General features: G+C 35.9%; 1 protein-coding gene across 1 annotated transcript in view; it reads right to left on the bottom strand.

The window, feature by feature from the left end:
• The window catches only part of LOC142340432 (uncharacterized), a 42,137-nt gene extending 19,294 nt beyond the window's left edge, over nt 1-22,843 (bottom strand). Inside the window, exons 1-4 of the mRNA XM_075391007.1 lie at nt 22,822-22,843; nt 15,161-16,165; nt 14,173-14,541; nt 13,597-13,982 (exon numbers count right to left, since the gene is read on the bottom strand). Coding sequence (XP_075247122.1) covers nt 13,597-13,982; nt 14,173-14,541; nt 15,161-16,165; nt 22,822-22,843 — 1,782 coding nt within the window. The remainder of the gene's footprint in view (nt 1-13,596; nt 13,983-14,172; nt 14,542-15,160; nt 16,166-22,821) is intronic.
• Between the last annotated feature and the right edge of the window lie 3,562 nt (nt 22,844-26,405).

The raw sequence follows: 26,405 nt of genomic DNA, 5'->3' as shown, positions 1-26,405 counted from the left end.
AATTGATTCTCATTGCACGACCTTGCCAATTCCTGTATAGGTAATATCTTATTCTTGCTAAAAAAATGAATCAAAAACTGCTATTGTAATCAAGTCTCCAAAAAAACTGTTTCCAAGAGATAAAAAAGTACCTAGACTTGACAGGCGAAAACGTTTTTTTGAAGAGTAGAGAAACTCGTGATTGAATAACTTTTCGTACAATGAAGTAAAAATTAACTACTATAGCTTAAATTAAATCTTGTTTATTGAGCTTTCAAGAAATGTAATTTGTTATATATGAATTTTTGCAAAAGATTAATTTATTTACAGAAGTTCTCACAATTAGCGGAAAAATAGACCTCAAAACGCGAATCTTCGGCTAATAGTTTTTTACACAGTCCTTTAAACTAGTATTTCAATAGCAAAAAATTTAGCTTATTATACAAGGATTCTGAATATATATAATAATAATATAGTTTAATTCAATTTCACACTTTTTTTTTGCTTTTTGCGACCCCAACTTTTGATGAAAATCGGTGAAAAAAAAGATAAATCAAAGTTTCATTTATGAATAACTTTTTATCTAGGAAGTTTTTTCTAGGTTATTATAGCTCATTTTAACGCCGTTAAGAATATAGCAAAAACTTATTGAACAAAATTCAATTTGGTACCTTTTTTAAGCGTTCTTCTTGAGAAGCCAAATTTCAGCGATTTTGACCTTGTGAGCTGAAAATCGTCAATTCTTCTCCGGAGATATACGCAATGTAGGTTATATCATGTTCAAGCTTATTATCTCCTGAGTTCAGCACACTTTTTTTTCCGAATAGTGCTCTGGTTGAGGAGTTATTGCTGTTTTCCCGTGCCGTACCTCGAAATTTTCGATTTTGGCCCATCTCAGAAACCGGTTACGTGTCGATACATCCCAAGGGTGCAGAGTTTCAAAAATCGGACCCCCAAGTCGGCTCTTATAAATTACCTTAAAACGCGTTTTCAAATGTGTTGTCGATCCAATTGCGAGGTGACACTTAGCCCATCCGGTTCGCCTTCACGAGAGCTTTCCAATGTTGTAAGTTTTAGCAAAATTTCAAAATCAGGTACCTTCACTCGATTCGCCCATCCGGAGGACGTTATTTACTGCTTTTAGACCTGCATCCATGTACACTGGGGCGGAATATACATGAGGAAAGAAACTAAATCTTGTTGCAAGCACTGCCAGACGTTGCGCAAATGTGAATGTACCCTTTGTTGAATAAATTCTGATTTGATATTTTCGAATATGATCGGTGTCCGAATAGTGTAACATGCTAGGAAGGAGAGTGGCAATAAAGGAATTTGAGTGAATGATCATTATAGTAGTAGGTCATTCACTCTGAGGGAGCATGCACTGAATGATCAAACTCATTGAGTGACTCGGATCAGATTCATTGAAGAACTCTGAGTGATCAGAATGGTCATTCATTCACTTTTTCAATATGAGTGAATATATTCATTAATTCAGAGGAATACGAGTGAATTCAGATTCGTTTGAAAGTTGAGGGGGGGGGGGGCGTGGATGAAGAGGGGATGTTCTTTATTGATGTTGTTTAGTGTTATTTTGTAGTAATGCCAGCAGATAGTGAATACGTGTTGATTATTTCAGATTGTTTGATTGTAGCGGATCGAAGACTACTAACAGTTCAAAGAAGGAAGAAAATGAGTCAATCCAAGCAAGGAAAAAAGCGAAAGCCTTGAAAGACCCTTATCCCGAGCTTCGGTCTGGGGAATGTCTTGTCAGAGGACATTTCGTTCTCTGACTGTTTTTCCAGAGGTCACCTGGGTCTGTCGTGGTCTGGTAAGGTATATTCCCCTTCGGTGCCATCAGTTTGCCTTGAAAGACCCTTATCCTTGAAAAGCCTTGAAAGACCCTTATCCCGAGCTTCGGTCTGGGGAATTTCTTGTCAGAGGACATTTCGTTCTCTGACAGTTTTTCCAGAGGTCACTTGGGTCTGTCGTGGTCTGGTAAGGTATATTGCCCTTCGGTGCCATCAGTTTTTTTGTTTTTCTGGCCTGTTTTCCTGTTTTTGGGCACACCCTGCTTGTATTTTTTTGAGTTCCTAATGTTCAGTTTTTCCTCTGTGTTATAGCAAGACTTCAACCCAACTGCTGCCCAGCTTCAACCCAACTGCAACCCAGCTTCAACCCAACTGAAACCCGGCTTCAACCCATCTCCAACCCAAGAAAATCAAGAAAAAGAACATCAAGAAACAGAAAAATTAAAAAATGTTATGAAAAAGATCGAAGATGGAAGGACTTCTTTGCTGATGCCTTTGATTAATAATTGTCTGGTGATAATCATTATTCCGCTTGTTTTTTTTTGTCGATGGATGTACACATATTTTTCCCAAAATATGTGTACATCCAAATATTGAGACGTTTTATATTTTTTTGGAGCACCTTAGGACGTTTCGCGCGTGCTTTTTAGCTGTAGGAAGTACTTTAAAAAAAAGATTATCTTGTAAGATTCTGGCAGAAAAAATGACTATCTTGTAAGATTCTGGCATAAAAAATGGCTATCTTGTAAGATTCTGGCAGAAAATTGGTTATCTTGCAATTTTCTGGCAGAATGAATGGTAATCTTGCAAGATTCTGGCAGAAAAATGGTTATCTTGCAAGATTCTGGCAGAAAAATGGTTTTCTTGTAAGATTCTGGCAGAAAAATTGTTACCTTGCAAGATTCTGCCAGAATCTTGCAAGATAATCATTCGAAATCGACGGGGTTTCTTAGATTCGGCCTGTTTTAAACGTTAAAAAATGGGGTTTTAAGATCAGAAATTTGTGTTTTTGTTTATAATGTAGTCAAATGTGAGGATATTTTTCTGTTCTCAGGAGCCTGGAATGTACATGTTGAATGTAATTTTATCAACAAAGACGAAAAGGACTTTTTCCTTTAGCTGAAATTAAAAAAAACTAGTTGATCAAGTATCAGATTGCTCTTTGATCTTCAAGTTAAGAAATTTATAAACACCTTGAGCATTAATCGGATTCATTTCAATATATCACACTCACTGGGTCTTGATATGAACATGAGAAAATAATTTTTCAAGTCATCTTCTCATGATTTCCTCGGTTTTGAAACCTATCACGCGAACGGTTTCTTGCGTTTAAAACCAAATATACCGACACAGACCAAATAAAGCGGACCTGACGATTATCATTAAAAACAAAAAAATACAGATTATTTCTTGCGATTAAAAATCGAACAGGTCGACGCCGCCGGAAAAAACACTTTTAACAGTTTTGTTCAACTAAAATCGAACAAACCCACTATTTTCTCCCGTATACCAAAAATGATTTGTGAACTACGGCTATCATCTTGTAACACTGCCATATCAATAGTCAAAACATGAAAAAATTCCGATAAAATTATAAATAGTCCAGTTCGATACTATGAAGAATTCTAGAATGCAAGACTGCCCTCTATTCCTCGCCAGAATTTTAACTCTCAGTAGTCAAGAAATATTAAGTAGCCTTGGTAGACAAAAAAACTAAGTCCAATTTCTAACCACCAATCGCTTCTCCTGCACTATCTGATCAAACCAGTGCATTGTTAACCTATGCTTGTCAAGTCTCGGGATTTTGTCACATGACTTGCGAAGAAAATTAAAACATCAAAAAATGAGAGAAAATATATGAAAAAATAATTAGACACTAAACCAGAAAAGGGATTTCAAAGACGGAATAAAATTGGAATTTTTGTTTTTTGTTTAAGGACGCAGCTACAACCCAAAATAACTAAACCTAACATTATATGAGAGTGCAAAATACGTACTTTGAAATCCTTTAAACTTTTCGAGTTAATCTAGATAAAGTAATGTGTTTTATGCGACAAGATATGTGACATATTAAACAACTCCGTATGAGAATTTATTATCCAACCGAAATGAGAAAATAACCAATAATTCCTTAGTAATCTGAGATATTTGTAACTTCTATTAACAAACTTGATACTTGTTTTCAAAAAAAGAGTATTTGGTCAAGAAATTGCTTATGTTTTCCATTTGTGAAAAGAGATAACTAAAGAAGAGAATAAAGTATCAGAACGGAAAATGGGGTTTTTTATAAATTTAATTCTTAACAATCTATGGGTGTTCCCTAGTGATGACTTTCGACACGATTCAAAATTTGCAAAAGTCTTGCAAGAGACTTGAAAAATATCAGTCCAGTCAAAAACTTATTATCAGGATTCGAATGTTTTGCGAAACACCTTTGAAGAAAATAATTGCTTTTTTGAAACAAATTACAAAACTGAAACACGGAAAAATTTTTAATCATGAAACGAATTCTTGCAAGAGTGTTGCAAGCTATTAAATTTTGGAAATATTTTGTAAAAATTTTCGTAGCTAAAACGATCTGAATACCAAATTGAATATGCTTTTATCAGAATTTCTATGAGAAGAAATGATACTTTCTGATTTTGTTCCTAAACACTTTTTGATTTTCTTCTTTTCACTAACAAAACAAGTTTAGCTTTAGCTTGTCTTCACAGCTGGAAGCAAAGAAACATTTTTTTCGCGAGAACGAAATCGGAGGCAAGCAATAAATTTAAATACAAAAGAAGCTTTTCTTGGCGAAAACAGAAAAGGTTTCCACTTTCAGAGTTTTGACCTTGGGCAGATATACATTTATCGATACAGATATCTCGTAGCCGATTACTCGATATCGAAAACCGATGAGAAGCGACCCTATTTTAAAACATTTTTTGAATTAGAACATATTGAAAACGGTCGTGGAAAAGTTTTAGACGATTGTTTCAAACCTTTCGTTATACTACTTGACCCCACTGGCAGAGAACAAGCCTCTCATGTTTTTATTCACCCCGAAATGACGAAATGTTCGATTTGAATTGAGCTGAGGTTTTCTTCAGCGCTACCAAACAACTTTGATATTTTCATATTTGGAGATAAATTTAATACAATTTTTGTTGACAGTGCCGGTAAATTTACAAAACCATATCATAAACCTCTAATAAAAGACATTATTGTTCTGGTTTAGAATTGTAAAATTTTTAAGAAAAAGTTTGCTGGAGTCTTCGCAGCAAACAATTCTCCGACAAAAACTGAAAAAAGCAGCTTCTCAATAGTTAATGCAAGAAATGCTGAAAATACTTGTAAAGACTGGTTACTGATTTGCCACAAAGGCAACCAATTATTTTTTACTGAACTGTTAGAACAATTTATTCCATCATAAAATATGTGTATCAGAGAATATCATCCCGTAAATAAAATGCTCAAGTACAACAGTTGCCAAAGAATCTCCCAATTCAAACTTAAAATTCAAAAGTATGCGGTCTCTTTTTTATTTATATTGCCCTTCTTTTAATTGCTACACAGAAACAACTAAAAAGGATGTTGAGTTGATTCCAGTTGACCCTCAAACTATAAGTAGAAACTATTAACTTTGCGAGTATTTTTTTCTCAAACTTTATTTTTTTCTTCATAAACTAAGCGAACAAACATTATTTCACTATCAATAGTCATGTTTCCATATCCACTCACGAATACATTCACAATTTGATAAAGCGCCCGAATAGGGCCCAAATAAAATTTTTCACTCTGGTGAAATTGTCTGTTTGTATTTGCTTTGAGTGCAAGTATAAAATATGCACTGGCTATTGTGCCGTGGCAGAAATCTTCGACAATTTCGAGTTTCGCGGTTAGATTTCAGATTTGCAGGTTTTAATTGACGTTTTGGTGTGGGTGGAGCAGCGGCAGCAATAGCAATAGTACTGATATTCGCAGAGTCATTTTGCTGACCATTTTCCATATTGAAGTCAACTGCTAGTTTCAGTTTCCTAAACCGGTCATCTTTCCCTCTAAGTCTGGTGCTAGTGAAAACAAATGTCGAAATGTTGTGAACAAACAAGGCGCAGAATAATTTTTATCGTTTACTTGCGTTAAGAGCATCACGGGTTGAGTCTAATAAAATGTGAAAGTGGTGGTTGTGCTTAATTGTCGATTACTGACAAAAATATCAATTATAAAAAAAACACGCTGCAAAATTGTTCAAGCTTATCACATTAATGTTTCATTTGTAACAAAGAAACTAAACTGCTTCTGAAAGTGTTTAAAGTGACCTGGAAAACGCTCAAACATTTCTTCGGCCAGCTGTTTTATGTCGAACCAGCTCTGGATTTAATGCAGGAGAAGGAGCGTCCGTATTCTTTGTCTTGGTTGTAGTGTAATAGACTGGGAACGTTTCCCTAATTTTTGACGCTTTCTTAATAAGTATAATGCGTTGGTTTGTATTTAAGGATGTTTGTTGTGGAAATCATTTTCTTCGAAAATATTAAATAGGTTTGAGAGACACGTAACTTACAGTATTTTTTTATTTATTTTTGAGGTAGCCCTGATTAACCATTTTTCCTCAGTCTTCGATATATCAAAATAACATACACATAACTCAGAAGTTTTTGATGCACTAAAACACATAATAAACTCTATTCTTTTTCCAACAACTTTAAATTTAAATTGATATGACCACAGTGAAGAAATAATCAAAATCAAATGACGCCGGGACTATTAAATTATTTTCCTTATAGTTTTTTTTGAAAGCAGGTTTCCAAGTGCACAATACAGCATGAAATACGCTGGAGGTGTACTTGAATGTGTTTATTGCCTTGAAAATGAAAATGTTTAAGGTTGTAGCTAATGGAAAACAATTGCAATAGATCACTTGTCACATTAACGTTACTATATGGGAATTTGAGTCCGAGATCAGCCCTTAATGATAAGAAACATGTAAAACTATCTATAATAATCTATAATAATACATTGGAGCATTTTCAGAATTTAGTGTTTGAATCGTATTCCGCTTCTTTGTGGTGTGCTCAGACAGTTGAACTGTTAAATTGTGTACTTTATCTCAATGGTTTCGAACATTTTAAACATTTTATTTCAATGGTTTCGAACACTAAAAGAACATTTAACCATACCACTAATTTTGTTTTAGTTTATTTTCGATTTTATCCCAGATGAACAAAGTCTTGCAAAAAAAATTGAAAATTTTTAGTTTTTAGTTTTAAGGTTCAAAATGTCTTTTTACTCTTTATGCGATTCTGAAGAGTCGTGGCAAAGAACTTTATTTTATCAGACAATGTATGAAAATTAAGTTGTTTTTCTCAACAGTATATTTCTTTGCTCACAAAAATTGGGTTACTTCAGACCGATTCACTATCTTAACATCAAATATCGAGTTCGTAGCCAGTCTACTGGGAAACATTTATCGGTGCATGCTAGTATTATGACTTGTGGTGGACTATTGCCTCCTCTAAACTGCATTCTTGTGAGCCACAGGACCTAGAAATATTATCAGACGACACAAAGCAAATCTTCTTCCAGTATGATTGTTAATGTGTCCGCTACTATATGAAAAAAAGAACTGGGAGCTCAGGATGACCGGGACAAATTGGCTAGCCTTTGGGTATTCCAATTATCAGCCACGTTGCCAACAAGCTCACTGGGACGCAGACTGTAAGCAACCCAGGTGAGCTCCTCAAATGCTACTACAACAACGACAACAGACGAAGAGTCCATCATCATTCGATTCATTGAGTATTCAGCACGTTCCTTGGAATTTTGGAATTGATAAAACAGACAGAAACACCCCGACGCTTCAATGCTATCAGGAGCAATCTCCGAATCACCCAAAAGACCAAAGATACGGGAGGTTTGACAGTCACTCCAAACACAAACAACCTTTTAACCCCAAGAGCCAGTAGTGCACCGAAAAAATCAAAATCGGACACTATACTATAGGAAAATTTTGAAAACTGACAGCATTGTTATCTCCCTTATTCTTTTGTAAAGATTTTGGTAATCTTTTGGTTTACTTATGTTTGTGTGAGAGAGAGATAAAGGAATAGAGAGAGAGAGAGAGAGAGAGAGAGAGAGAGAGAGAGAGAGAGAGAGAGAGAGAGAGAGAGAGCATTAAATTCGCCTCGCTTTTCAAAGTTTTTCGGAAAATTTAATTCTTCATAAACAGATTATAATCAAAAACAAAAACCAGTTAGAAATGTACCCATTATGTTCATGTAGCCAGAAGTATTATCAATATGGATAAAAATCAAAGTCTCAAAAAGCACTACGAATATGTGTTTAACGTTGAACATAACATTCTACAAAAAGATTTTGCTGTTGAATAGAACGTACAAATTCTGTTTAAAAATTGGAATTTTTGCGGTTTTTCAGTTCTTGACTCCTGACAATCGACCCTCGAAAATGACAGTTTAAAGGATAAAAAATATAAAAAGAACTGTTGTACTGGTATCAACACTGAGCGAAGTACAAAGTTGTTTATCACACCTGTTGTTCTTGGAGTACCCAACAATGAGATAAATAGTCATTAATCAAGCGCTAATTACCAACAAATTCGCTATATTCTCAATAGTGAAAAACGTTTTAAACACTTTTTTGGCGCATCTTAATGAAGACGTTATGCTTGACAGTTTTGCTCTCAAGAGTTGTTGTCGAAAAACGGCTCCTTCATCGGGTTTGACGACATGGTAATTTATGTTTCTTTAACAACTGGCTTTTATTAATTAATTTCAATTGATGTACCCCAAAGAAAGATGATAGCAGGTTTTCCACTTCAGTTTTTAGTCCCGGTTTGCATGGCATAAAAACATTTTCAAATAGCTGTCAGCAAAAACGGCCGGCTAAAAAATCAGGTGTAACTTTCATGCATCTGTCAAGTTATTTTCAATTGATGACTTATTTGAAACAAAAACCATTTTTTCTGTTGATGCTAGTTCAATTGTTTTGACACAAACAAACCAATGTTGAAGTTGGGATCAATTTAGCTCTTGATGCTTTTCAACCTAGAGTGTCTCCAACAACAGGTTTCATTGAACAAATCGTTGGCACCATCTTGTGTGATTTTGTGTAAAGAAACCATATTCAGTAACTGTCTTGCAATATTTTTCGGAGAAAAGTTACCACCTGATCTCGTTTTACCTGGTCTGTTGCGCACATCTCAGATTTCTCTCGGATTTAAATGTTAAAAATTTAAAATCAAAAATCCTGTGTAAAGCAAGCAAAAATTTTGATCCAAAATGTACCATCAAAACCAAACGGTCAGAATACAGCATTTCAAAAAATTCAAAAATGGCACCTAGCAGTTCTGTAATTTCTAATACCATTAACCCAAGAAGCCAATTCATGTTCTCTCGTTTCTAAAACTTAACAGTTTCTACTCAATTTAAACACTGTTTTAGTTTGACAATAAAAAATAGTTAGACAATTAGTAAAGTTAGACATTTCAAAAATGGGTTGTTTCCACAGTCTTTATTGCAATTCGATTCTAAAAGCAAAAGAAACAAGCTCTATTCAAAATCATAAGTTCAATCCTGATGAGATTGGTCTACCTATATATCGATGCTCATTATGTCAGTATACTTGACTAAAAATTTCTTTGCACAATAGCACATGAAAACTGCCCACCAACAGAACACCAATAGCTATCAAAGCTGCTTTCTCGGAACCAACGATAGCGTTCTATACGCTCAATATATGATTTGAGTTCATAACTTGACCATCCAGGGTCAACTGCATTCAGGGGCGTGCTGAGAACGGTTGAGTCAAAAGAGGTCGAAGATTGCAGTGATCTTGAAAATTTCATGCTGATACAATAAAACAAAATAGACACTCTTTTTAATGAGCAGTTGTCCCAGTGGCCTCAAAAGGTTCAGGTGTGGGAAAAATGCGGCTTATCAAAGTTCTGTATGATGAGCCAGTTCTCCCAGAGGATGATCGTATTGAGATATAAGCAAACTGTCTGATTACTCCAGTCTACGCAAACGGGCTGCCGGATGAAGCGTATTGGCATTTGTTGGAAAAGATGGAAAGCTTATTAGCAACATTCAAATCGTTGGAAGTGGTTGGAGACTTGAAAAAGTTCGCCGTAAAACTCCAATTCAGACCAATTCATGGTTCATCTATAAATTGCGTTCCAAAAAAGCCAATTTTAGAGGGCTGCTCAACGTTACAAATCCTGAAGACCGAGAGTGCTTCAAGTAATGTTGTGTGGCTCTTTATCATATGAATCATCAAATAAATCTGGAAAGAACTGATTGAAATTATCAAAACGACAAAAATTTTCCAACTACATGCAACGAACAGGGACTTAAATAACATTCAGGCAATTTTTCTATTCTCATGTGCTTTGTAGACATTCCTCAACTTGAAAAATTCAACTTAACTCAGGTAAATCTGTTTGGCTACGATAGCGGCCAGTTTTTCCCTCAGCGAATTTTCTCCTAAAATTCAGATTATGCTATGTTTTGCTTTGGTTGTATGACTCTGACCATCACAACTACGTTATCATTACAAGTTTTTTGAAAGTTGTTTGCTACGTGCGAGGACTTGATAATAGATTCTCCTATGAAATTTGTCAAAACCGCTTTTGGATATGTCTAGAAATTCCTGAAAGTTACAACCTACATCTCAAGAGCTGATGCAAAAGGGTATCTGCTGTCTTTCCTAAGCCTTCAGTCGTAACCCAACACCCATACAATTTCACAAATTTGTTTACTACAAGGATTGTTCCATTATTTCATATTCGAGTCGCTTTTAAGACCTGTGTCTGCCTGCGAGGGAGCAAATGATGAAGTCTTTACACAGTTCAAGAAAATACAGGAACCATTCGGCTAAGCACTAACAGTCACCGATTACAACTCAACAAAGCCAATCTTCCATTATGTAGATGTTTTTTCGGCTTGCCTGAGAAATTTTGTAAAAAATGTTACAATAAATAGCCAGAGATGTCTATCAACAGAAAAAAGCTCCCTTTCTTCAAAGGCCACAGACAAAATTTGGGGAAATTTAGTGCTATGCACTGTTGGATAGGTGAAAAAGAACAATTTAGGATGCGGAAGACCCAGGGAACACAATTGATTTGCACCAATGCCACAATTGTGGTAAGTTCATGGGATGCTCATATGCGAATTGCAGTAGTTCGATACAAAATATAAATTTCATTCCTGTTGTAGTTCACAATATTCAAAATTATGACCCAATTCTCATTTGCTTAGCAATCAACAACTGTGAACCAACCACAACAATCCGTGTCCAACAAATCGACGAGGAAAAATTCATATCTATGACATTCGGTGTGCTTATTGACACTTCCAAAATGGAAAATTAAAAATCAGTAGAAAGTATGAAAATGTTCAAATCCTAGACTGCTTCAAGCTGATGAATAGTTCGTTAAACCTTGTTGTAATTTTAACAGATGACCGTTGTGAAATAATGAAGGCAATTTTTTCTACAGTTTCGGATGATAACCTTCAGCTATTTAAACAGAAAGGCTACTACCCTTTCACCATTGAGGCTGGTGAGTCCAATTCAAAAACACAAGTCTCCCAACACAAAGCGAGTGAGATAACACACAGAACGGACGGGCAGTGAAGGTAACGGTAATTTAGAACATGCATTCAAGATGTCTAAAATTCTGGACTGCGGAAAACTCCAGGACTATCATGTTTCATATTTGAAACTAGATTGCGCACTAACAGCACGTGTTTGCAAATTCCATCGATAGTTGAATTTAGATACGAATAAAATTAACTGTATAAAAATCTTCCCCCTACCCAATAAAGCTAAGGAAGCATCACGCAATTTTCCTCTGGCCTCCAAAAAAGAAGTAGTGGAAGACAACTGGTTGAGCTATTACCAGATCCAATTGAAAGAACAACACCATCTCCCCTCTTCCTGACTAATGATACTCCTGCATTAGTTCTTTGATGGAGAGAGATATGTAGTTCACTACAAAATGATGAAGCTCTATGTAAAACTCGGCTTGGTAATCAAAAAGATTCACAGATTACTTCATTATTGTCAACGAAACTGGTTGTCGCCATACATTGCAATCAAAAGTGAAGGGCATTAAGTTGTCTCAATTAAGAAGAATTTTTAAAAACCGATGGAATATCCAGTTAGTGTAAGAACTGCGAATGTAAACGACGCGGAAGTAACGTAACAATTTCACGCGATGTAGCGAATGCGCCAAGACCAATACCAAAATTTGAGTTCACTCGCTGTATGACTTTTGGGGAGAATTTATCAGCCTTGGTCACAGGGCCCAACTTCATTTATTGTAACAATCCCACGGTTCCCATCGTTGTGTAGATCTGGCTAAATAGCACATTTTTTCATTTCATAAGAAAGTAAAGTGTTTCAGCTTCGAGTGTCGCTTTCGTTACAGCAATAGGGATAGTCTCTTCTATGCATTAAAATTGAAGAGCTTTATACAGGGCTATCGCAAAAGCCACATTCAGTATTGAGCCATTTTGATATATCAAACAAACCGTCCCATCACTTCCCTCACATTACCGAAAACGGAAGAGTCGTTCTTAAAAACCAGGACAATTTCACCGGTGGTTATTTTACTGACTTTTTCTGTTAGAAACCGTAGCTGTACTCTATTCTGTCAAAAAGTAAGTTTATGCTCTTGTAAAACAAGAATGTTGGTTCCTGTATGAAAATTTGAAATGAATTAGTGGGCATCAGGAAGGTGTTAAATCGCATTATGAATAAACAGAGGGTTAGTAATCATAATAGCAACTATTATTTTCCTTCAATTTCTTCTCTTAGGGTGTCAGAAATTGTCAGCCATTGGGGTGACCTGGGCAGCGCAACAAAATCTTCCTCACATCAACTTCTTAAAAATTTTCCACACTGGAAACAGCCTCCGCTCAGAGAATACAAGGATATTGTATTCTCCGACCACCAAAGATTGCACAGTTACTATCAAGCAAATTTGTCTATCAGTTTTTGACAACAAGCGCTATGTCCTCCTCGATGTCGTAAAAACCCTCCTTTTACGCCATTATGAAAATAACAATTATTATAATGACAAAATTGAAAGCAATAACGACGATGTAGAATGGGATCAAGACGAGTACAACGGATTTTTTCAGCACAAGCCCACAGTCGGATAAGATTTTGTTGTACCCCATTCCTCTACAGGTACCACCACCCAAAGCTCCAATAGATAGGTGGCAACCACCAGACCACCTTTTGATTGTCGCTCAGAGTATAAATGATTCGGATATTGACGTAGCGATAGCGTCGGTGTCGATGCCCTACACCTGATAATATTGTAATTATTTTGAGGCAGAAGAACCACGTGAAAAGGCGTCAGCGGGCAGAGGGAACAGGGTGCAAAACTGCAAGGCGATTTCAGAATGCTTAATAGAAATTAATTGCCCTGGGTGACACACGCAAAACGGAACCACTATTGATATTGCATGTAGTATGAGTTTTGCTTTTAATTTAATTTGTTTGAGTGGTTACGATTGAAAAGCAAGCGGCGCGACAGAAAATGAAGTTAAATGAAAACAAGGGCGGTGCAATAGGAAGATTCATTTTGGTGAGCAGAAAAAAAGTTCCAAAAAACAGTCCCAGAAAAAATTCAGATAAAACAGTTACAGCTAACAATATGATGAAAGGCTTGCACACAATAGCAAACATGCTCCATAAAATCTTCGAAAAAAATAATGTGTTTTATCTATTTCATATCAATTGAAAACAAACTTTTAAAAAATTGAAAGAAGAGTAAAAATCACTAGTGAAACAACTAAACCTCTTTGACCAAAGTCAGGAATCCATTGATATCGATCAACATTCCATGGAATCCCTTCCAACCGAGCTCACTCACAATTTTATTGAACTGATTGTATATCACACCACCATTATCGTTGAAGTACGTGAAATCAATTCTGTAGTTGGCTGATCTTGACTGAAACACTCCTTCCGATACTCTGTGACCGATATCAGGTATAACGATTGTGTGAACAGGTAGGTAGATAAGTTGAACTTCAAGTGAAAGCGCTAAACTTTCGCTCATGTGCTTCATATAAGCTGTTTCCAGATGCATTTCGAGTATATAGCCAAGGCTTTCGGATTGGATGTCCCAAAAACTGTATTTGACGTGATTGTCACTTTCCGATTCCAGCATTGCATTCATATCTACAGCCAAAAAGACAAAAAGCGAAACAAGAATGAGCTTTCATAATATTCTTAAAATTTTTGCCTTTTTGCTGCTTAAAAATTGCTTTTTTGCTGCTTCAATTCTTAAAAATGCTGCTTTTTATCTAGATTTCTCTGTACATTAAGAAGCAAATCCAAAATGGTTTGAGACAACGGATTGTATTTTTACCTACAACGACGTAGATTTCAGTTGAAGCAGGATTTGTCTTTATTTTGGCACTGTCGTAATAGTGAAACGCTTTGCGTTGGAAGGGAAATGAACACTCCAGCTCATATTTTTGAATATGATCATCAGTCATTTCTTTCTTAACACACTCTGTTCCATCCTCTGGGATATTCCACGGAAAGAATAGCTCATCTGAAATGGATCTATTCTTAATCCCGATTTCCAGGGTTCCGCCATCTTCGTGGTAAGCTATAATTGTCCAATTGTAGAAGAGTTCCGTGAGATTAGAGCAGTCCAGGGTCAATTTGCAGAAGTGATCTTGATCAAAAATGTCCAGTGGCGACTTTAGGCAGCTGGTTGTGTAATTTCCGGCTATGCAAAATTATCAAAGTTAGAGTATTATCGTTTCCTATTCCTTCTGTTGGGTCAACTTATTTAGAAGTACATTGTGTAATTTTAAAATTCAGCTCATTTTGAAGCACATTTTAACCAATGTTTGGTCTCTTTCATTACAGGTCTTTCACAGTATTCAGGGGGTCTAGATTCGGAGGGCTGGACGGGGAAAGTGGTGTTGGTGGGGCGGGGTCAAACTCTAAGATCAAGAATCGCCCTTAACATCTTGAATTTACGTCTCCTGAAAACAGTTTCGATGAATCGTATACTTAGTGGTTAGTAAGGCCACTTAATGTTGTCGTGGCGTTACCTGTTTAGCCCGTTTTTGAGGACAAAAAATAAAAGCGTCAGACGAAAAGTCGGTGAAGCGAAAAGTTGCATAATAAAAGACTGCAGGACTAGAATAAAAAAAAAATTAAAGGACTAAAATTAAAAGTCTTAGAAACGTAGGAATTAGAAACTTAGTTTGAGAGCAGTTAATTAATAGACAACTTCTAGCGCCCCGCCTTGTAACTCGAGTACAACTTTTTTTTACAAATTCGAGCTCATAATTCGGACAATGCAGTTTGATATTCGAGAGGGTGAAGAGTTTAAATACCTGAGATGTATTCGATTGATGAGTTGAATTCTAATTTGAATTGCCACCTGTCCACGTATCCTCTGAAAAATACTTTGGCATCTATTTTATGTCCATCTCCATCTTTTCTCATTAGGAATGAAGGGCTGTCGCTATCAATCAGCATTCCAACTGAAAAATTTCCAATCCATTGTTTTCCCAATTTTTGATCTAATCTGGATCTAGGTCTCGCAGTGAAGTGGATAATCTTGCCCGGAACCACGTGGAATAGAGTACAATCGGAGAAGGGATATGGGCATTTTCTGCTGTAATCAGTGTCGGTGTCCGGATTCAATTCAAATTCAACTTCAAGTATGTCCTCACTGTCATGCATATCAAATTTAAGTGCTGGTATATCGTCGGAGCCTGACGTTTGAGATACCAATAAATCATCAATCTTGACAGGACATTCTAATCGGACTGTGGTTTTATCTCCAGCCAGAAAGCCATCAATCCAAACTTCCAATGTTCCACTGCAGTACTTGTTTTCCACGATTATTGTGAACTCTTTAGAGGTGATTTCTTGATATCGATTCCTTAGAAAAATATCGTTGGTTCCGATTATTTCGTAGCTCAAGTATTGCCTGGTTGTCTCATCTTCAGTTGATAAGTATACTTTTATATTTCCGTCAGTGTCGAAGATTTGTTCAATGTACTTCAAAGAAACTGGTCGTGTTTGTACATAAAGTTCTATTTGGCCACTGACGCTTTTTAGAAAAACTTCAACTCGAACCATATATTGTGTATTTGATTGCAGATCATCGAAGAGCATTTTTTCAAGCACTGCTCCAGGACAAATTTTCTCGACTGTTCGATGGTAATTTAAGTTTGACAATTGAAATGTTATAGAGTCACAGGAGCCGTTGAAAGCGATGTTAAAAGAGAACCACTCTGCAGTAATATCCTGGTCAGTTAAGTACACGCCATCAGAAAAATCCGTTACAACCTCGAATATTTTGGGTTCACCTCTGATGAGCTGGGATTGATCTGTAAGAAAATTTCTTCTACTTTCAGAACCGACAGACCTCGCTTCAATTTTTGACGAAAAAATGACACATAAATAAGCAAATCTGGGATCCAAAATGAAAGGAGATAGCAGAGATGTTTGAATAATTTAATTTTTTTGAAGACGGATCTTTTTAGGATGTAGAACAAAAAAGATGTGCTATTTTCTTGGTCATCCAATTAAAACGGGGTCGTAGAAGAATTTTTCACAAAATTCAATTTTCACTTGCCTATTATTGAGAAAAAACCGATTCTAAATTTCCTGACAGTTGATAGATAACATTGCTTATCACTAGTAATTTTGTATCCTATCTCCGCTATGTTTATAATAGTATTCTGTCTCGCGATATGATAGTTTTATATTTGTTTTCTAAAAATTGTAGCCTAAACTGCCTAGATTATCAATCTGCGTAAACTATCAACAAGTAATTGAACGTTTCCGGTGTACGTAGACGAACAAACATCCGATCGATCTCAAAATCCTTTGACATTTTTGTATTGTGAAATAGGCATATAATATTTGAACATAAATTTCTCGAACATAACCTGGTTTATTGAACCTAACCATTTACTATTGAACCTAACCTGGTGAATTGCTTCTAATTGGTCAAACAATTATGAGTCTAATCAGCAAAAAACTGTAGATATCAATGTGAGGCAATTTTGTTCCTAATTTCGTTTTTTACCAATACCTGTATTTTAAAATACATTTTGGTCATTACCGGGTTATTTATCATAGCGTTTGAGTTTGAGCCCCTCAACTGCATATTTCGTGCAATAAATTGCTACAGTAGGTGAACCTTGAGTGATTTTTTAATACTGATGATCAAAGCCTAATGATGATCAAAACGCTATTAATGTCACTTTCGGATCAGTACCTCAAAGTGTGATAGGAAAGCCACAAGCAAGTACTCCACTTTGTGCAGGAAAGTCCTTTGGGAGTGAGTCTTTTATAAAAAGAGATTTTTCACTAAAAGCTGCTTTTTCACTAAGATTTAAAATCCTGGCTTTTTCTTTTACCTTTTTCTCCTAATTTTACTTTTCAAAATTTCCTTTAAATCCCTTTCCTCCTTAGCTTTAGCTTTGTAACTTGCTTAAGATTTAAAATCCTGACTTTTCTTCTTAATCCCGACTTTTCTTTTACTTTTCTTCCAGTTTTATTCTCACCTTCAAGAGTCTTAAGCTCAAAAGTCTTTACTTTTTGCTCAGTCTTATCCCTCATCTTCAAAGTCTTATTAGAAAATTTTTCGAGAAGTCAGAGCCTCTTTGAGGCTGAGTTTTAAAATGAGCCAAATTGAAAGGCTTTTATCTGAAGCCAGAATGACGGCAGAAGAATCAACGCAAGACGAAAGCGATTTTACTGAAGTAAGGAATAAAAGAAAACGCTTCAGAAAAGTGCCAACTCCCATCAACAACGTAAGACCAATGATTGTTTCAATTGACCCAAGACCAATACAAATTCAGTTTGCAAAAGCAATCAGGTCGAAGTTTCCAGCCGTCAAGATCAAGCAAATAAGAGAACTGAGGAACAATACCGACTTCTTTATTCAGCCAGAGGACCTCACTTCAAGAGAATGCTTGATGCTGTCACTAAACCTAAATCAGGCCTTTCCAAATGCCAAAGTGAACGCCAGGAATACACTTCCCAAGCCTCAAACTAAACCAAGTTTCGTCATTGTAAATGTTCACCACAGCATTACTGAAAATGAGGTAAAGGAAGAACTTTTAAATAACAACGCAATGAACGTCACCAAAGTTTCACGAATAACAAGTCGAGCAACGGGCCAGCCAACAAAATTAATACGCGTGATCACGGAATCCAACAATCAAGTCAACGCAGCTCAAAAACATGGCTTCAAAATAGGCTGGCAGCTATACCGATGTGAAGCAAGCCGCGAACCACCACATGTTATGCAATGTTTCAAATGCCAGAAATTTGGCCACTCAGCAAGGGATTGCACTAATGCAATTCGATGTCTTCGCTGCTCGCAAGATCATAGTGTAAAAGAATGCAATGTTGCAAAAGAAAATGCCAAATGCTCAAACTGTGGTGGTGCTCATGCTACAGTTTATCGAGGCTGTCCAGCATATCAGCATAAGTTAGCAGAGGCCTCAAAAAAGATAAATGAGAACAAATTCTCAGCCGTAACTAATAAACAGACCTCTCGATCAAAGACTGACTTAACGCCATCAACTGAAAAAACTGCTGTTCTAGTAGCTGAAGTCCTGAGCAAGATACGAACAGTTCTTAACACTATGTCCTACAGTGACATAATAAATATTGTCTCTAACAGCGCCTCAGGTATCTTCAATGAAAAAATTGATGGCCAGAGAATACATGACAGCATAAAAAGCGCAAATACAACTCCTGTTATTTCAATTCAAACAAACAATTTACCAAACAGCCAAAACTTTTCGCAAAATGGATAAGCTCAAGATTTTGCAATGGAACTGTCGCGGACTAAACAACAAAATAAGTGATCTGATTTTGTTTTCAACAGAAGAAGAAATAGATGTAATTTGTGTAAATGAAGTTAAGAACTGGAAAAAAACAACCTCCCTCAACAACTACATTGTTGCATCGGAAACCTTCAACAACGGTCATCATGGCTCTGCTATCTTAGTGAAGAACAGCATTGTTATCAAAAGAATAGAACCAGTAGAAAAAGAAACTGATAGCAATGGAAGAACACTAGAAATACCTAAAATTTGCCTTAAGTTGCCCTCTTTCGATAATTTTTGGATAATAACTGCTTACAATTCCCCTGGAAAGCTACTCTCGACCGATAAAATATTTTCAGGAAAGTTGAAAAATGTCTTCATATGTGGCGACTTCAATGCTCCCCACCATGAACTACACTGCTCCTACGATTCTGAAAATGGGGAAAAACTCCTATATATTATTGACGAGGGCACTTTTAAACTGCTGAACAACGGTTATCACACCTATCAGTCGTTTGATGGAAAATGCAAAAATATGTTAGATCTGCACTTTTGCGATAACTCACTTTTTGCGCATTTTAACAACTTTCAAGTATCAGAAGATTTAGGCAGCGATCACAAAGTTACAATTACGGCCCTGAACCTGAGAAAAGGTGAAGTTTTTCAACTAAAACCAAAAATCAACTACAGAAAGTTTAGAGAACATGCAAGAAAATTTCACAGATCATCAAATCTCTGGCCTGTGAAGTATCCAAAAAAGAATGAATTAAATAAATTTAGCACCAGTTTAATTGAGTTATTACACAAATCTCTGGAAGACTCCTGCATTAAAAAGAAAGAGCTCCCCTACAGTGTTGAGACGCAAAATTTGATTAAAATGAGGAGAAAAAGGCGAAGAGAGCTCAAAATAGCAAATGGCGATCACTATACCTCTTTAAGAACGGAGATAAATTACCTACAGAAAGAAATTAAACGATCAATGATGCGATCAGAAGACAGAAAAAGAGCAAAGGTCTTGGAAAGTGCATGTGATAAGGGTAGCAAAGGCTTCTGGAAAGCACTAAAAGAACTAACTTATAAAAACGAGCCCAAAAAAAACAACAGAATACCCAAAATTATTCTATAAAAATTGTGTGGCGGTCACCGACAAGGAGAAAAGTGAAATTTTTAAACAGCTGCTACAGGACACAATGAAAAATCACGAAACGGACTCATCAATAATTTCTGAACTCTGCGACAATATTGAAAACGAAACAGAAGCAATAATAAATACAAATGAACATACTGAACAACTGGGCATTGTGGTTACAACAAAAGAATTTGATGAAATCTTGAAAGAGACGAGAAAAACATGCACTGGGCCGAACAAAATCTGCTACAAAATCCTTGAAGAATTACCCAAGAATGTTAAAGCCCTTGCCTGTCTCCTCATATCTAGCTCCTTAAACAACTCCTTTGTTCCATTTAACTGGAAAGAATCCCAGATAAAAATGATACCAAAACAAGACAAAGACCGATCGAACGCTGAAAACTACCGACCCATTAGTCTTACAAACTACATAGCCAAAATATGTGAAACTGTTGTAAAAAATATTGTTATGGAATATTGTGAAAGCCAAAATATATTCGGCGAGACTCAGAGTGCTTACAGGAAACACCGCTGCACAACAGACAACCTCATTAAACTCACTCAGCACGTCAGTGAAGCCTTTCAGTGGTCCGAGATGGTTGGTTTCGTTTGCTTGGATGTCGAAAAAGCGTTCGATGCTGTATGGCGCCTAGGACTCGTGCACAAATTAATTTCGATAGGGCTAAAGAATTCGGTCATAAGATGGATAAATTCATTCTTGTCGCAAAGGAATGTCTTTGTGAAGATAAACTCCACTGTCAGTGATAGTTTCAGCCCGACAACTGGAGTACCTCAAGGGAGCGTAATTGCTCCCATTCTCTTTCTCATTTACGTCAGTGGTTTGCCGCAAATAAAAGCCCAGACCTCACAGTTCGCTGACGACTTTGCCCTCTACTATAGGTCACGATCCCCAAAATTAATCGAAAAACATCTCCAATCATCACTGAATAGTCTAATTAATTGGTGCGACTCATTGAAAATCAAAATTAACCCAAATAAAACGCATTACCTGATCTTTAAAAACCCCTCAAAGAAAGAATCTTATCTAGAGCTCAACTTTAAAGGAATTACCATTCAGAAGACCCAATCGATAAAATTTTTGGGTATCATTCTTACTCCAAACCTCAAATGGAATGAACATTGCAAAGATTTAATACGAAGAGCGAACAGCAGGCTATTTCAACTCTGGAAGCTTAGTAACCTAAACGTTAACGAAGAAAGCCTAATTTTGGTTTACAAATCTTGGATCAGACCACTCTTTCTGTACTCAAATGCTTGCTGGCTGGATCAATCGCATGCCCTTATCAATAAAATACAAAACGTTCAAAACCGAGCCCTACGAATTTGCCTTCGAAAACCAAGATGGTATCAGACTCAAAACCTCCACGAAGAGGCAAACATGAAGCCAGTCAGAGAAATGCAGATTGAACTGGCCAACAGGTATATTCAAAGGGCAATCAAAAACAACTTACTGTCTGTATCAGAGCTGATATGTAAGAAACGACAGTGCCCGCTCAACTCTTGCAAAAGCACTCTTGATCATCTAAATTACTGAATTTCACGGCCGCATACGCAATAGACTAGTGGCTAAGATGACTGCTCAGAATAGTTACCGACTAAACAAAAGGAGGATCAATCCCAGTTTAATCTTGGAAATTCAATATAAAAGATCTTCATCTTTCAAACAACAGAAATGGGATCAATGACTAAAGAAAAACAAAAACTAAGAGAGGAAAACTAAGGAAACAGGGGGAAAATACAACAAAAAACAGGAAAACAAATCTACAGATAGTGCAAATGAAAAACTGGCAGTCGAATAACCAAAAGTTGCTGTCGAGTGGCACAGTTGCGAAGAGCACAAAAAAAGGATTAATGATGTAAACACTCCTACGGTTCGAGTCCAACTCCAGCAACTTTACATTTATTTTATTGAGGCGTTTCCTCCATCCAATAAACTGCATCAAATTTTTAACGTCTTGAAAAAGAGGAAAATGGCGCAGTTACCAACAGCGCGTGGAACTTCAACGAAAGAATGAACATTTCTTTCTCCGACCCGGGTTCGAATCCAGCTCAGTTGCCTCCAACTTTCCTTATTATAATTAATTTTTTCCTGCTATATTAACAATATGAAAAACAACAGAACCATCAGACGTGTTAAATGCATTCGGCCAGCCACTCGCTAAGTCAATTCGGGGCCAAATACAACTCAGTCTTTGCCATTCTGTGACCATCTCATTCAATTGTCTTCATCTGTTTGGCCAGCCGCTCGCCTAGTCAATTCGGGGCTGAACAGATCACAGCTGTCATCAATATCTCTATGCTTATTTACTGACCAACACTTACGCCTTCTTTCGAAGCCTCTCATTTCTACTTTATTGAAAACTATTTTACTTTTTCACTCAACACTCCACTGATTTAAAAGGAAAACGTCTTTGAGATTAAACAAAAACATTAACTATTGTGCTGCGCGTGGTTTGGATTCAGTGGTTTTATGGTTTAGGTTAGCGTAGCACTTTTATTGATCAATTTCTTAATTCTGTCACTTTTATGTTAATGCGTTTTTCCAGTCAGAAACAACGCTTTTGTTTATTCTGTTTCTCCCTCTCTTCATTAATCATAATCGTTCTTTTTTTCCCTCCTCAGTCTTTTCTTTCTCGACAACGAAGCAGGACTATTTGAAATCAGGGACACCAATCTAAGCCCTATCTATAATTGAATCGAGCGGACAGCAACATATTTGAATGAAAGCTGAATTTTTTTAACATCATACATGACACTTAGCGCGGACCGCTAAAAAAACAGCACAACTGGGAGCTTCGGTTCGAAACCGTTCAAGTCAGTTTGTCGATCTCCGTTTTAAACTTGCAACGACTTAAACATTGAAAGAACAAAGCTTTGAAACGAAAATCTTGCAGAAAAATAAGTCAACTTAGTGCAGTGAACTATCACCTCGAAGAAACAGAACATCAAGACGCGTGGGTTCGAATCCCACCCACGCCCATCGAGCATTTAAAGCTTTCCCATTCAATTTTAATTTATTTGTTTTGTTGTAATTTATCATACTTACCTGAAGAAACTATCACACTCATTTTAAACAATTTCCACGAGGCTAGCCAAGAAAACGATCCAATAGCGTTTGTACGTCAAGTTCAGCCAGCAGAAGTCCTCCATGGTACTTGAAATGGCTGAGTGCATCCGAGGCAGAGGAAGTCTTCTACTACAGTTATATAGAACTTTAAATCTTAATCGGAACTTCTCAAACTCAATTTTTTAAACTAAAACTTCTCTTACTGTGTATATAACTGTGTATATAGCTTCTTTCACCTCTGGTTGTACATAAATTGTATTATATTGCTCTGGTGACTTGAGTGATTTTTTAATACTCAAGGAATTGCTATGAAGAACAATACACAGCAGTAACTAAAACTTCAAGTGTTAAGAGAATAATCTCAAAACAAGGCTTAGATTGGTCTAAAACTTGATTTTTGATTATCTTTATTAATTACTTGAGATCCATTTACGAAGAAAAGATTTCTTATAAACAAAAAACGCTATTGTGTAAGATCTAATCTGTCATTTGTCCTGTTAATGAGTAATTATAAATGTGAAAGCTCTGCGTGTTTAAAACTCAGACCGGCTTTAATTAACATTTGTTAAACATCTTCTTGGCTAATTTCGGTAAATAACAGTTAAAAATTTTCTTTATATTTGTACGGACAACTTATGTTTTGCGCAAAAATTCTGGCCAATTCTTGAAAAATCTTGATTCTTGTATATTATACCAATTTCATGCTATATTTGTTGCTATTGAATTTTTATTTCTTGATGTGTCATATCATGCCAATGTTTTTCTTTCCTGAAAATAACTAAGAAGAATTTTTTTTAATCTACATCATGATAAGAAACGTTATAAAATATTTGAAATCTTGCCAAGATCTTGCAATATTACATGGCAAAAAATATCAACATATATACAAACTTGTATGGTCTTTGTATGAATCTAAGATGTTTTTTCTTGATATTCATACAGAGACCATACAAGTTCGCATATATGATGATATTTTTTGCCATGTTATATTGCAAGATCTTGGCAAGATTTCAAAAGTTTCACGACGTTTCTTATCATGACTATCAAGATTCCTTCCACTGAAAATGCCACAGTAGAGATTTTTCCGTGATTTTTTTCTATTTTGTTTCTGTTTAAATGCATTTATCCTGTTTTTTTTTGCGCAAAAAATTTTTATTTTCTCTATTTTGCAAATATGATAATAATACCCAATTTTGAAAAGTGACGCTTCTGAAGTATAATCTTCCCTTTGGTTAGTTATATTTTTTCAAAAAAATTATATACCAGTGCCGTAAACTCAAAAAAGGTTAAAGAAAGTAATAGTTTAAGATGATTATGTTAAGGTCCGTCTTTCTATTACACTGCCTTCAATTAAATATACCAGAGATTTTCGAGAATTTTATTGTGTAAGATATTCCAAATTTCACACAAAAGTGTCTTAAAAATACTTACAAGATTAAGCGTTCACGCCTAAGACTTTGTAAGACATTTATTTAGGGCATAAGATCTTGCACGATAAAAATTTACTTTTGTGACATCTTACAAGATAAAACTCCGCATTATAAAATTTTGCACGATAAAATTTCTGTCTGACAAAAAATGTTCAGGAGCTTATTAGATCTTTGAAATAAACATTCGGAAAACTATGACTCATCTTTTTGATCATATTTTTATAAGATCTTATACAATAACAAAATTTTAAGTATGGTATGTTCTGCAAATTTAAGCCTTTTCAGAGTTGCTTTCAACAGTAGCCAAAGAGCTACAGCATGCAACACTTAAGTGCCAGCAACAAAAAGAAAAATTATCTTATAATTTATATTGAGAATTATTAGATATTGTTCAACTTGATATTCGATTGTCAAGAGCTTTTTTCTGTAGCGGTGATTATCAAACCAAAGACCAAAACTATCCTGGACTGCTAAGTTAAGCCAGAGTGCCTAGTTGAGACTCAGAGTAAAACGGCCACCAAAAAAGAATCCGCAAACGTTTTTTTTTCCTAATTGGTTGTTGGCCGATTACGTTTCCTACTTTCAATCGAATTTGTCTACGTTATACGCAAATATTGAAATCATTAAAACATTTCTTATCAGATCATACACGATAAAAAGTCTGTACCATGTAAATTTTTATCGTGTAAGATCTGATAAGATACTTATGAGATCTTTTAAGATAACAATTAAGTAAAGTTGAATTATCATCTTAGAATATTTGATAAAAATCTCATCAGATCTTACACGATTAAAGTTCACGGATGGCAGAATTTTTATCGTGTAAGACCAGATAAGGTCTTAAGGGATAAAGATTTTTGGTCCGCATCTTATCAGATCTTGCACGATAGAATTCCAAAATCACTGATTTAGTTTGGATTCAGTTTGTTGGATATTCACTGTTCTTTTTTAAGTGAATCCTCCGCGTTCATTGGAACAGTCTTTTTCTACCAACACCACAATAGAACCCAAAATCAGATAGTAGAAGAAATTTCCTGTGAGTATACTGGCCATTGGTAGAATGTCAATAGAATAAATTGTCCCCGGCAACAAATTTTTCAAAACGTAAAATTCCGTTTCGTTTGGTTTGTGAATTAAAAGGCCAGAGTTTTTGTCATTATACGCAATCTGCGTATACAATTGCACTGTAGATGGAACTTCTTGCAATATCCACTCGATTTGTACCATCTGCCCATTGTTTATCATGTCATATGTGAAAGACTGAACTTCAGGATTGATTACATGTCCTAAAAATCAGTTACAACAATAAGCGCGTTGAATGAACAGCTACCCAGGTTGGGGTCCCCGTTCGAATGGGCGATGAAAAACCAATGCAGTCCATTTTTTTCTTATGAAAAAAAAACAATCAGGCTGAAATTACTTATGATCCAGACTTTTGCTCGCTCAAGGTATCGCGGGTGGCAAGTTCATGAGTCACTTGTTCAAGAGTCCTGATGAAATATCCGTCCAAACCAAAATGGGATATAATCCACACGTTGGCTCGCTAAAATTATGACAAAACTCGGGGAGACAGAAAAAGATTATGACCCAGACTTCGACTCGTTCGTGTTTATGAAAAGTCCGATCTTGAAAAAGCCCATTATAGTGACCCATGATTTACTCAATACAATACAGATTAGGCTGTTTTTTCATTGGTTTTGTGGAAAATTTTGTCCTCTCGTTTTATGAGTTAAATCGAGTGCTCATTTCACAATTTAAAACAATTGTGATGTCAAAAAGGTTTTGAAAAGGCTCCAATTACACCAGGAACGCCCCGAGAAAATTGTGGTTCAAAACGAAAATATTTGTTTTTTGTTCCAACCCCACTTGTGGGGGTAGGAACTATATACTCAATTGGGTTTTTTTGTTCAGTCAATTTTGGCCGATCGATATATTCATCGTAGAGAAATTTTAATGGTATCATTAAAAAGCTCCTCCAGCGTAGAATTCGAAATTAAAAACATTTTTTTGAATTTCGTAATTTTCGAGGAGTTATCGAGGTTTAAATTTTGTGTGAACTCGGGATATTTGCATGATTTTGTTCACTTTCAATGTAATATAGTGTAAATTTAGATTTTTTTCTTTTAAAAAATA

The sequence above is a fragment of the Convolutriloba macropyga genome, chromosome 5 (assembly GCF_964194025.1).
Source record: "Convolutriloba macropyga chromosome 5, txConMacr16.3, whole genome shotgun sequence".
NCBI classification, from domain to species: Eukaryota; Metazoa; Xenacoelomorpha; order Acoela; family Convolutidae; genus Convolutriloba; species Convolutriloba macropyga.
The sequence above is the reverse complement of the archived record's forward strand: the minus strand, read 5'-3'. Positions and strand labels throughout refer to the sequence as shown.